Source organism: Calliopsis andreniformis, chromosome 12 (genome assembly GCF_051401765.1).
Source record: "Calliopsis andreniformis isolate RMS-2024a chromosome 12, iyCalAndr_principal, whole genome shotgun sequence".
Taxonomy (NCBI): Eukaryota; Metazoa; Arthropoda; class Insecta; order Hymenoptera; family Andrenidae; genus Calliopsis; species Calliopsis andreniformis.
Genome location: NC_135073.1, coordinates 8788942 through 8802521, shown reverse-complemented (window position 1 = coordinate 8802521; position 13580 = coordinate 8788942). Strand labels below are relative to the sequence as shown.

At 35.3% G+C, this 13580-nt stretch overlaps 1 protein-coding gene across 2 annotated transcripts in view; it reads right to left on the bottom strand.

Annotated features, from left to right (window-relative positions):
* Nucleotides 1-13580, bottom strand: part of Fife (regulating synaptic membrane exocytosis protein fife) — a 122205-nt gene that overhangs the window by 22021 nt on the left and 86604 nt on the right. For both annotated transcript variants that reach the window (XM_076388686.1, XM_076388687.1), the window contains exons 12-15: nt 7955-8079; nt 5985-6097; nt 5821-5894; nt 4592-4650 (exon numbers count right to left, since the gene is read on the bottom strand). In XM_076388686.1, coding sequence (XP_076244801.1) covers nt 4592-4650; nt 5821-5894; nt 5985-6097; nt 7955-8079 — 371 coding nt within the window. The remainder of the gene's footprint in view (nt 1-4591; nt 4651-5820; nt 5895-5984; nt 6098-7954; nt 8080-13580) is intronic.

The following is a 13580-nucleotide window of genomic DNA, read 5'->3' as shown; positions in this document are numbered from 1 at the left end:
TTCGGATGACTGGCATCAATTTTATAAGTATTCGAATGGAACAATCACTGCTAATTGACGTTAACCATGCGAGGTGTGCATCCATGCGTTCATTCTAAAATCAACCGCATTGAACCAGTCAACGAGCTGAATTCTTCATAAACAGAATTGGCACTGTAGAGACACGAACATTTTAGATGAATAAAACGCGAGAATATAATGATTAGGAATACATTATAATCTCAATTTCAATGAATATATAATATGCAAACAGAATTATATTGGCTCTAAACATACCTATTATTGAAATGAAAGAATGACGAAAAGATTATTTTTTATAAAAAGGTTGAAATAGACGGATTTAGAAAATAATTTTAGCACAAAACCCATCGTCTTTTCTTGTAAATTCTACTTTTTTTAGGTTTGTGGTTACAAATAAGATGTGGTTACAATTGCATTGCAAATATTTAAAAAATTGAGAATTATTAAACATTTAAACTTAGAAGGTGCTTTAAGTATTAAGGAAACAATATCGCATCTTATCTTCCACGAAAGCATGTCAATATTTGATCTCATCCCAAATTTCTAACGTGCAAGTTTCTGTCGGGAACTTTCCACATAAATACACAGTATAGGGGGTATGAATATGGAAATAGTCTTTAAGTGAAAACTTATCCTGTTTGAAGGAACGTGCTTATGCACGATCCAGAATATTACAGGATGAACATAAGTTTCAATGTAAATGTATTTTGATTTGGATAAACAGCAATTATACTGCTGAAATGATATTTTATACTCTTCGACATATTTTACGAGTAATTGTAACTGTATTTATAATTAGACAGCATTTTTGTTACTTTACAAGAATTTTGGTACGAGTTATCTACAGTTGTAGCCATCACGACAGTTTCTATCATATTTAAATATTTCTGAAATAATTCACGTATTAATATCAGCTAACCAAAGATTTAAAAATGCAATATGCTCATAATATAACTATGAAAGTTTTACAGCAATTATCACGAGGAACTCCGAGATATAAAAATGTAATTTGAGTAAAATATATCTTTATTTTTCTTCTATATCACTTATCGTGGCTTTAAATTCTCTGAAATTTCTTCGAGTTTAAAATTCAATTATTTACACACAGCTTCGAAGCTGGAACTCTTTTCAATAATAAAGATAAACTTACTTATGAAACCACAACTAATTTCGAAACTTTATTACATGTAATATGTAGAAGAAATTCCTGCAAAGTTTAACATCATACTGACGAAAAAAGGTCGTAAAAACGTGAGGCTTTCCAAGAATCCGTCGATTTATGAAATATTTCACAAGGAACGGCGTGCATCGATATCGTTTTCGCTTTTATTATCTGCAATAATCGATTCGCAATATTCTCGGCGTTCCTCGTCGAATTACGTGCCAGATGCTTTCCGCTTCATCGAAGACAGAAAATCAAAATTGGGTGCTCTTAATCACAGAGCAACACAATACACCTTCAAACGAAAAAATAAAAAAAAAAATACAACTGAACGACAAAAGAGGACTAACCTACATAGAAATTCACAGTGACCTAGTGGAGAGGAAAAAAAGATAAAATAGATCTCCAAAAACGTGATCCTCGTGAATTCTCTAAGCTTCGACTTGACAGCTCCTTAAATACGATACACACCTATTGTCAGTGACCCTGTATAATTGGTTACGGATCCAGCCAACAAGAGACACGTAATTACCGATACACATGTGCTCGATCGAAGACCGTACTCTGACGCGGGATAGTGACAGATAAAGTCATGTTCACAAGCGAGCGAGTAGTTCGTTCATAGAGCAGGTTTTACATCGACAAAGTGGGTGATCCCTAGCTAATAGCACCTAGATACAAGAAAAGCGTTCTCTCGTCCATAGTTTTCAATTAGTCGCACCCAGGAGATTTCTGTTCTCCGTGACGCAGCCTTCTCGCCGCTTAGCCGATGCGTCGTCCGATGGAAACACCGATTCAAAGTGTGGACGAACTGATACCTAATCCTCGGAAAGGCGATTTAATTTCGCCTCACAAGCGCCTACGTGTATCTATGTATACTTTATTCTCTCTCTCTTTCGTCTAAGTTCCTCTGAGAAAACTGAAACGAGTTTCGATATCACGTCGACCCTCGTGACTTTACCGAAAGATAGAACGGAGGAAGCTCTTTCATATAATTCTGCCCGGAGTCCTCGTGGAAACGCCGCGCTTTTTAACGAGAAGGATTTCTTTCGTTATCTTTCGCCATCAGAGCGAAATAGATTGTCTGTTTGAACTCTGCCACGATCACGTAACGCGGATTTTGTACGCAAGATCTTATCGGTGTAAGTTATAAACGTACAAATTGGATGGTCGATATGGTTGGACGACGTTTTATTTTAATTCTTTTTAGCGGGCTTAGTGGGGTTCTGTGTTCAATATTATGTAGATAAATTGATTTTGAATATATAATGAAACTTATTGTGCTTCTGAAGAATCACTAGCGATAAGTTTCTGGAATGACCTAGTAAGTCAGTCACAAATTTATAATAATATCAAAACAATTTATAACGAATAACAATTAGTAATACATGCATATACGTAGGATTAAAACGAAACTTTTGGAATAAAATTCTAGGTAATTTGCATTAATTAATTTAGGAGTTAAACCAGTGAAACAGTGAAAATTTTATGGGTAAAAAAGAATTAATGACATTGTACAATATTATATGTAATTTCTCTAAATTGAGTTAGGAATAATTCCTCTGGAGTCAGTGGTAAAAATTTAATTTTAAAAAATACCCATGGAAATTATCGAGAGTTCTGGTATATTTTTAAAAATGTTAAAAATTCGAAATAGTTATATAACGTGTGATTTCATATGTTATTTAATATTGATATAAAAGTACAATCGCTTTCCGTTAAAGCGGAAGCAACAGACAGCTATGTAATTATTTACATTCGTTTGTAAATACGCGTATGGAAATGTCAATTTCACGTCTTTTATGCGCCTAGCATTTAGATTGTAGAATATGTTATAAAATCCTGGGACTCAAATCGTTCACATTTTTGCTAATACTGTAATGTTACAGTGGAATCCTTTTGTAGAATACAAATGTATAAAATTCTGTCTTTTTTACATTCATAATGGTACAGCTACAATGAAATGTCGATTATGTAAATAGTATTTAATATTCAACTCGCTGATGTAATAATATAAGCAATAATTTAAAAAAATGAGGGGAAAAAGTGGATAAAGTAGAATCATAATGAACCACAATGAAGGTTTAATAGGTGATTAATAAAGGATATTAGAAGGTAAAAAAGGAAAATGGAAAAGATTAAATTTCTGAAAATAATATTTGTCTTCATTTTAAATGAATACAACGATTAAGAAAACTGTTTTTATAAATGACGTTATAAGATACTTAATCCCCTGACTTATAATAATGAACTGATACACTGTTAAAAAAAGAATAGGACGAAGCAGATACTCTTGAATAACTAATGATTAATTAATTAAAGTCTTTTAATAATTACAGGCTTAGTAATGTCCTCATTTACATTTTTTTAAATGAAATTCTTGCATGCTGTACCCACAAAAAATCGCAAAACCAAATATTAAAACACGGTTCCAAAAAGTTAGAAAATATCCTTTATCCATCGTGTCTGCCCTTAATTTACCCTCGAGATTTCATCATAACACCCCTAAAGACCGCGCAGCAACTCAGAAAGAAAACGACAATCCTCCTCAACTAAAAAGATCCTCCAATTTTCTAGATCTCAGATTCGCAAAGTTTGCAATAATACAGTTCCGTCGTATTCTATGATATTCTCGTAGATCGTACGGAACTGTACGCTTTGCCAATCGCCCAGCCCGATCGAGAACTCGGGAGTTTCCTCACCGAGCGGAGTTCGAATCGCGGAAAAGCTTGGCGAAAGTTTGTTGGGAACGGCCGAAAAAAGCTGGGTTGAAATTCGATGAGGCGAATCACCGATTTCCCCGTGGACAGGTATCGAACGATAAATCTGGCTTGTTCGAGGGAAAAAAGTAACATGGCGAAAGCAAACGTTGGGGCAATCGGTTCGGTTCTCTCGTTGCGTCCTCCGTTCTTTCCCCGGCACGAATCTCTGCTCTCGCGTCTCGTTTTACAGCAAAGGGCGCACGTTTCTGCTATTTACATCGAAGGCGGTCTTTTATACGCTCTACCGGATCGCTGCCGCTATCTATCCTGCCCCTACACATCGATGTGATAGACTCGTTATACGAACGCGTAAATAGCTGTTGGTACCCGCGCTCGGAGGTCGTATGAATTATATTATATATGTACAAAGCGAAAGACCGAGGGAGAGAGACATACGGCTCAAAGGTCCGTTCGATTTCTATTTGAAAGTATATATACATATATGTGTGTATACATATGTATATATAACGTTAGGTGGTGCTGTTGCGCTTCTCTTTTACGCTACACTAATACAAACTCGGTCAGATCGAGGTTCATTTCCTGTGTGGTAGATGCGTATGCGTGTACACTGCGTGGAAATGAGAGATAGATAGAAAAAGAAAGAGAGACGGTCACGTGTAGGTGTCAATTTATGAACTCGTTATACCGGCGTCTTTGGCAGTTTCCTGCGCGTCGGTGAAGAGGGTGTTTTATCCGTTTCCGCTTCTGTAAAACAGTTTAGATTCGTCGTGAGAATTGCTGCTCAGGAAGGTATTGCTTTTGTATGATTTAGCTTTGTCAGGGGGTTCGCAGTGTCGGTTTAGGCTATGGTTATACTGCATGCGTTTTCTGACGAACGATGTTCTGACGACTATGTCTGAACTTGTTCTGCTGAAACGATAAATAGTTTGGACATATTCGACAGAACATCAGTTCGTCAGAACACGCATTCACTGTAACCGCAGTTTTATGGAACAAGGTAATACTTGTTGAAAGAGATGAAGAACAGGGATCAGTTATTTTTGAATTTTTAAACAATTATTTATTTTTTTTTAGCTCCTTTATCAGTGTAAAAAAAGCACTTGGAAAGCATTTTTTAGATATCTATTTTGCAATTAAAGTAATGAAAATTAGAAGATAATAGTTTTAAATCATTTATATGTATTGAATTGAATCTAATGAAGACATCTTTACTTCTCCTTAATTCACAAGTTGAGTCTAAAATTTTGAAAACTACTAGGCATATGTTTTATAAATATTTCTTGTCTGTTTTTTTTTTCAAATTTTTAATGCTAGAAGGCTAGGTATAACGATCCGTACTGCATTGTTCTGTTCCCGCTCATATTTTGTGTTTTATCAATATATTGTTCAAAAAAAAAAAAAAAAAAAAAGAGAATATGCATTAAAACAATTGAATGTTATTTGATAACGTATAAAAGTCCATGAAGTATCGTTATCCAATAAAAATAACCAATCGATGTAACTATGTACCTAACAGAAGTTCTGTTATTACTACTGCTCCAAGTAACTTTATTCAACGAGTACATATTCCACGCAGAGTTGGCGAACCCCCGTACATTCCCCTACGTATCCTTTTTCTTTCCTCATTGAACATAGAAAGAAATCACGAAGACAGTGTTATAATCTACCAAATCTACTTCTACAACGACTACGTCTACTAGTCACAAGGGTGAACTAACTACACTTGTTCCTCGTTTTCCACGCTTGAACCGTATCCCTCCATGACGCGGCTTAGCGATTCGTCTTTAGATGCGAGTTGTCGATCTTAAAACCAACGATGCACTTTAACGACACTCAACATCTGCCGATCGATCTTTCCTCGCTGACCATGAGAGATCTCGATTCGACGAAGCTTTCGGTGTGTTTTGTACTCACCCATCAGCATGCCCATATTTCCAGGTGGTTTTCCAGGAGCTGGAACCGTGCCTATATCATCTGGTAGATCCCCGCTGCGTTCGGGTCAGGTAAAAGTGTCGATACAGAAGCTGACAGGAATGTTCGTCCGTCTTGCTATAGCATTCTTTTTTTACTCTACTTACGTGTCACCAACGTGCTCGATTACCAGCTCGATCACCTCGTCCCCTCGCTCTGTTATCTGTGCGACCTCCTCGAAGCTTCGGTCTACCAGAGATACTCCACCCCATTCTAACACCTGCGTAAAGGGTTAGAGATTAAGTTTTGTGTATACAGGATGACGCATTTGAAATTTCGTATGTAATTATCTCATAGCTTGTCTCAGAAAATGTTTTAAATAAAACGGCCATCTAGAAAAAATTTGTGACCATCAAGATCTCTTTGCTGAAACAGGGTAAGTTTTATTTAAAACATTTTTTAAATGAATTATAGTATAGGAGATAATTGTGTACGAAACTTCAAATGGGTCACCCTGTATAAAAGGGAGTAGGTGACTTCAGGGGAAACTTTTGTTTTGGGTATTTCTCATATCATCAGGTTGTTAATTCATTGGTTTTGTAGTGTTCTAGTAAGAATACATATACCTACTTCATGAAATCTAATTCCAAGATTACGAACTGGTACTAATGTTTCTGTGGCTGTAAGGTAAAACGATTTATATTACGCTTTCAAAAAATTCGAGTTAAGGCTTTAATTGAAATCTAGTGTACACAATTGATGTCTATATAAAGAAGAAAGAATTCAGAAGAATTTTTTCATTTAGAAAGAAGGGTCCAAGAAGACACAAGTTTATGAAACAGTATTAAAATTCAAAATTTTTAACACCAATTTAAACTCGAACACAAAAACATGTGACTTTAGGTCGTTTTGTCTTAAGATACGTTTTCACCTAACAGTAAATCATGACTTTATGATCATGACAATAAATGTCATAATTTTTGTGATTGCAAAAACTAGATACGACAGTGAAATATAATGCTATTAAATTGTTGTACAGTCTCATGACAACAAAAGTCATGATTTTTACGGTCATATGAAAGCGTACCTTTACAACCACAGACTTCATCTTTTAGAAAGTAAGGCTATTTTGTAACCTCCCTTTACAAAATATTTCATAGCCAGCTATGTTATTTGCATTATGTATGTGCCTGCTACTTGTTCCTTAAATTATTTCCGTCTTGTAAGATTAAAGGATCATATGTCAATGAATTCGTACGATTTAGCGTGATACAGCATTCCGGTTGACGTTTGCGATTGTGGCACGTTTCTGTTTCGCGCAGCTGTCGATAACTTAATTAAAATCACAGCTGGGGAGAATGGCTGTCAATATTCGCACGCATTAACCGCTTACAATAATATTACCCGCCCGACGGTTAGCTTGCGTTGCATCTTCTTTGCCTCATTTGAAATTTAAACGACTATTAAATATTCTTTAAGTAAAAAATTACGCGTGACGGCTACATATGCTGCATGCTTTATGTGTCATTTATAATTGGACTGTTATGGAAGGTTCCTGCAATATTACTAATCTTATTTCAGTGAAATCTTGTTCAAATTTCTTCAAAATTCAAGCCTGACAAAAATGCTATGTTTAAGCTACCTTTCAATGTTTAAAATATTCTGAAGATTAGAAAATTTATTTTAATCCTGAAACGAAATCAACCTATAACTGTGACACTGTAGATATTAATAAAATTGTATAAAGTTGGCAGTCTTAGCACTCAACATATATTCCATCTTAAAAACGTTAAAATTTTAACGTGAGTATTTAAAGATTTGAAAAATTGAAAATTGAAGTATTTAAACGTTTCAAAATTTTTAAATATAGTTTGAAAATTTATATATCGAAGTATTCAAAAATTTGAAAATGTTATAGTTTGAAAGTTTAAAATTAAAAAATTTTAAATCATTCACGCCTACGAAATAAAAGAAATTCTATGACTTTTAACTATAACCCAATGTAGAAGTATAGTATCTGATACTTTAGTACTTTGTTTTTTATAAGAGACTTTCTTAATACAATATACTACTTAAATTTTAAGTACCAAAGTGGATTCGCTAAACACAGATAAATAGTTTTGTAAAATTTTCTTACTTTGTCACCGCGTTGTATAGCAGCTTTTGCCGCTGGTCCGTCTGGCACAGTCCACATTACGTATGCAAAAGTACGTCCATCAGAGCCTGTTTTACCACCCACCACTCTTAACCCAAACCCGGCCGCTGTAAAAAGGAGATGAAAGTTTAATGTAGGAATCGATGAAACATGCATAATTTTGTTACGATCATAATGGCGAATAATACCTTCAAAGTATTATTCAGAAACACCAAGAATTTTAGATTCAACTTAAACGTACTTAATTTTCCTAATATATATCATTACTAACTTTTATTTGTATTTTATTATCGAATTGTTGAACGAAATAAGCGCTAATAGAATGATTTATTCCGAACATATTTCTGCAAGTTTATATTCCACCAACAACTAATGTATTATTAGTTAGCACACGATATGGTCATTAACTGGAAATTCTGACCGCCTCAATATTTTTTTCTTGACTCGACATTGAAAGAGCAAGTGTTTTGAGTCAGATAATGAGAAAGTCAATTAGTGGATCTTTCTCGAAAGAATTTTAATTTCAAATCGACCTACAGTAGCAATTAATCGCTTATTCGCATGGCGGTATATGTATATTAGTACTCGATAATGCAACAAAGTTTCAAACGGTATTATAATTAACTGCAAACTTCATAATATTCTGCAGCAGTAGAATAATAAATAACGATGAAAAAAGTTGATCGAGCCTGGAAAAAAGAGTACAGGGACGGCCTTTATGTTTGCAAATTGGTATTCATCGCAGCTGGTAACCTCCTAGCCGAGAGTTTAAAATTTCAGCATGCCTGAAGTGCGGTCTTTTGTGCGAGATTGTAAATTAAACGAGCTCGCGCGGTGTAACTTCCGTACACTGTTCGCCCGATAGCATCGAACGTCAAGAAAACTTTACTACATGACATTCAGAAGTAACATTCGTACGTATGCTTTATCCCTTTATTATCTCACGCGCGTGTTGTTCCATTCACGGTGGAAAACGGGTTTTCCCTTGATCAGCAAGTTGACAAGTTGACAAACAGCATTGTGACATAGTTCAGCCAAAAATTTTGGTGCAGGTGTGCCAGAACGAAATGAATAGGAATACTACTTATTATTAAATTTCAGAAAACGGTAGTCATTGTGAAGGTTTAATAACATTGTAGAATTAATTTGTTACAGAAATACAGCTTTTTACACAAATAAATGAACAGGTGGAAATAATTTTAAATAAACGCCTGTACATTCTTATTATTTTATATTATTTTATTTTTAATATACATAAACAAAATGTTTAAGATTATTTCTTTTTTGAGAGAAATCTGGAATTTTGAAAATTTCAAGTTAAATTAATTTTGAATAAAGTTCAATATATTTATGCATTTTAGTAAGCAAATATCATCTAATTAATTTTAATTTAAAGAAAATTCAATTTTATAAATTCAAAACTAAATATCCTTACTGTTTATTATTCCTCAAACAGGGTTGCAATTTCAATTTTAATTAATCTAACAATTTTTCTCATAGGAATCGTTTTTTCTCTAATTTCAATATTTATACATTCTCTCGTGATATTAGTCATTATAAACTTTGAGTTTTTGAGTATAATTAACCTTTCCAAAGTCTTTTTACAATATGACAAAGATCGCAGAAAACGATTATAAATTAAACAGTTCCCGTCATGAACAGTAAACCCTCCATTTTACAGAGAAAGAAATAAATGATAATGACTTTATCGTTGAATTGAAATCAGTGAAGGTGGTCGAATAAACGTACGATAATACCATTAAAACAATGAAAACAATTAATTTAGTCATTCAATCGCGCAGCTTCTAACTTTCATCAACAGACAGAGGGCACCGTGCTGTCCCTCTCGTCGCAGTGAAAGAGATCAATGATAGATGAGACGTACCGACGAATATTCCCCTCGACTACTGTCCGCTTCGCGCGCGTAACGAAGTAAGCACGCGATTAAAGCCGAGATAATTTAATACACTGACTAGCGCGAGGACTAATGAACACCGTTACATACGCATATACTGTGCAACAGGTTCCATGGATCTCTGGAACGATAGTAATCGCGAGATTAACGAATCGCGGCTCGCTCAAATGGAAGATCCGAGCTAATCAGCGTCGTTAATCTTTGAGCGTCTCGTGGAAATTCCAGGGTCACCGCTCGTTTTCCCTCTGGCTCTACGTTTTATGAGCTATCCATTCTATCGAGTTCCTCCGCTTTATAGAGTTGGAGTAGGATGGGTCCATGCAGTATTCCACGCTTACATGATCGAATGTGAGAGATGCGGTTGAAGATTGGACTAAGTGGATTGTTTCGAATCTTGGTTCCTATCATATGAATTTTGCTTCTTTGTCTTCTTTATAATTTAGGCTCGAAGGCAACCATCAGCTCGTAGTTAATTTGTAGATATGTTCTTTAATCCCAGGAGAACTTAAACTGTTGGGTTTCTCGGAGAGAACTCTACAAGTGCGATACTTACTTTTTAATGAGTGTTTGCCAGTTTGTAGAACTCGACAAGCTAAGTAGACCAATAATCCTTTTTAGGGCTATGCGACTAGTTTACTACTAAAGTTACTTGTTACTTTCTTGAAAGATTGAAGAGATTTAAAAATTTGTTTTCTTCTCAACTCTGAAATATTGAAGTACCTAAATTCTATAATAATTAAGCTTTCAATTTTAATAATTAGAATCGTCGAAACTAAAGGTGAAACCAGACTCGTCAATCTTAAGTTTCCTCATATTTCCTCATTGAATTTTGCTCCCACCTGTTGTTAAGTACCCTCTATCTCACATAATGCATAACACAAGTAAAGTATATTTGATACGACTATTTAGTACAGTGCGAATTGCTCATTCACATGAATCAGTTTTCTTCACTAGAACATTGTCCAGGATAGAAAGTACGAAACATCGAAGGTTCGTTCTTCTCTCAGAGAGGATTGAGCGTAGCTGTGACGGGCACGCGTGAGAACGCCAATCAAGAGCCGTCATTCAGCCTTAATTAACAAGCTAGGTACGGTGAGCCTACGATAAAGCTTGGAGCCGCGGGCTTGTTCTGGTAATGACGTTGCAGCGTAATTATCTGATCGGCCGTGCGCCCAGTTTCTCTATAGCGTTTTCAATAAATCCAAGCTGGACTATCTTGTTAGCGATTGTCCACGCGGCGGACCTTCGTAGCTTGAAAATTTGCCTCCCGGATTCAGGGCAAATCAAATTTCCGTTCGCCTATCCTTGAACGTCATCGAATTAACCCGCCAAGCAGAGCCTAGGTCAGTTCAGAGGTGCTCTCGGTTTATATAGCTTGCAAGATGCCACAGTCGACCTGCACAGGCTACGCTCCTGACCTTTGCTCCGCTGCCTTGAACGACGTAGGAGGTGCCTGAAGTATTTAACACTTCAACGTCCGTTCCTCTGGGTAGGTTCAAGAGTCCTAGCGTTGCCCTGCTTACACACGAGCGCATAAAACGGTTTTACGTGTGGCTAAACATTGCGGAATGAAAATTGAATTGAAAATACGGCGAGGAATCGCGGCGAAAGTCATTAGCAGATTGGGAAATTTAGTTACCTATTTGGAAGATGCTAAATGGAAAACGATTGGAAGTAGAAGAACGTTAAAGTTCAACTTTATTAGGGTGATGGTTTTTGGTGAATTTTAGCAAATGTAATCTTGAAGAATTTGAAAACTTTCAAATGTAATCCGAATATAGTTTACTAATGAAGTTATGCTTGTTAATAATCTCTCGCAAATTATAGGGCGTATGTGTCCAGAAGGTGATATTAACACATTTGGCTTGATGAATTCTAGAAACTGGTAATGACTCATTAAAAGGCCAGTATTACAGTTGGGGAGTTCTCCTCGTTAGAGTAGAACTTTGTATATAATAAATGTAAAAATAGAGGATCAATTAAAACATTATAAAATATAGTAATTTTCCTATGACCTACATATAAATCTTTTTTATGATCTATAAAAACATGAAGAAAATGTTACCAGTAGAATAGTGAAAAATATAGTCAAAGGTAGAGAATGTTAAAAGAATAATAAAGAAAACAATGTTGCTAAGTCGTGAATGGGGTTAAAAAAGTCTAAAAATACAGAGCTACCGTTAAATAAATTTAACTTAAATAAAAGAAGAATTCAGTGAGGGTACGAAAAGAGAATTTCAAAGAGGTAATAGATTGCTTCAAAGGAAATTACGAGCACACTATTCCTGTTCAATTCGTACGCTCAGAATACTATCAGGGTCCATTTATTTACGTAATCAGTGAGAGAAAGAATGTTAGAGGAAGAATTTAAAAATGAAAAGAGGGTCAAGAGAGTTACACAATGCTTTGATATAAAACAGATCTCGAACGAGATTTGGTATAAAACGCTCATTCAACTTAAAGGCAGATAAGCTGAAATAAATCGTAACTGTAGCGAAACGTGGCAGGTGATAACAGGCTTCACACTTATAGAAGACAGAAATAGCACGCAATGGCACCATCTTTTAAATTATATATGTGCCACGTGAGTATATCCATACTAATAAGAAGCGTTAACATCTTTCTATAGTGTGCCAATTTTATCACTCTCAACTCTGACTCTAGACACGTAATATTATCGGTTTTATACAAGTATATTATGTAGGAATTTAAAATTTAGGATTGTACTTGTATTTATAGTAGATAATATTTACATATTTTACTTTTCTCTGCACTAAAATCCGAGTTGCTACAAAAAGATAGATTTTTTAAAACACATGCATGTATAAGATTTAAAATCCATTAGCATAGGTATATAAATTTAGCACGATTAATTAATAATTTATGGTTCTAGTATTCAACAATTTCTTTTTCTTAAAATTTAGTGTTGCATCAATTGCCTATATTGAACAATGTAGATTAATAATTTCATAAAAAAAGAAACACACAGTAATTTTAATAAAGTCCATTATTTTAACAGTTTTTCGATATATTGTATACAAGTACAAGTTCAACAGTATTTTCTCATTAATCTTTACTTCTCTACCCAGATTTGATCACTTCACATTTCCGTAATTTTTCACTTTCTACGATTTAATGTCTCCATACAATGCGCATAATATCCCTGATCGAATTATTCAATCGAATTAATGAGTTATATACACGTCAAAGCTTTGTCTGACCGTTCAGTGATACGGTGATTTTAATTTAAATGCATGCCATTAACCTTCTCACGCGACCGACGCATCGGCTTTCATTTCCTGTTTTACAACCTCGCCCACGTCCAACGCGTCTTCCTGACTCGAAGTGCTAACCGATTCACTCCGCGGCACTGGAGAAATAAAAAGTGAGCAAACCGCGGTTGAAAGCGCATCGAGTAATTAAACGTCATTCGCACGCGTACTAGGATCGCGCAATTGTTCTCATTGCTTTCGCTCTTTATCAATGTTTATGACACCGTTTTAGCCCGTTTACACGGCTCACTGACCGCGTATCTATGAATAGCTTCGCCCCTGTGAAATTTCGATTCAACTCAAACGTGCATTCAGCACCCAAAGAAGCGGTTGTGTTTGTTACGGGAGTAATGGAATGGGATAATTGTTGTTGCATTAGTTTCGCTTCCGAGGATCGGAGAATGTTTTCGTACAATATGCA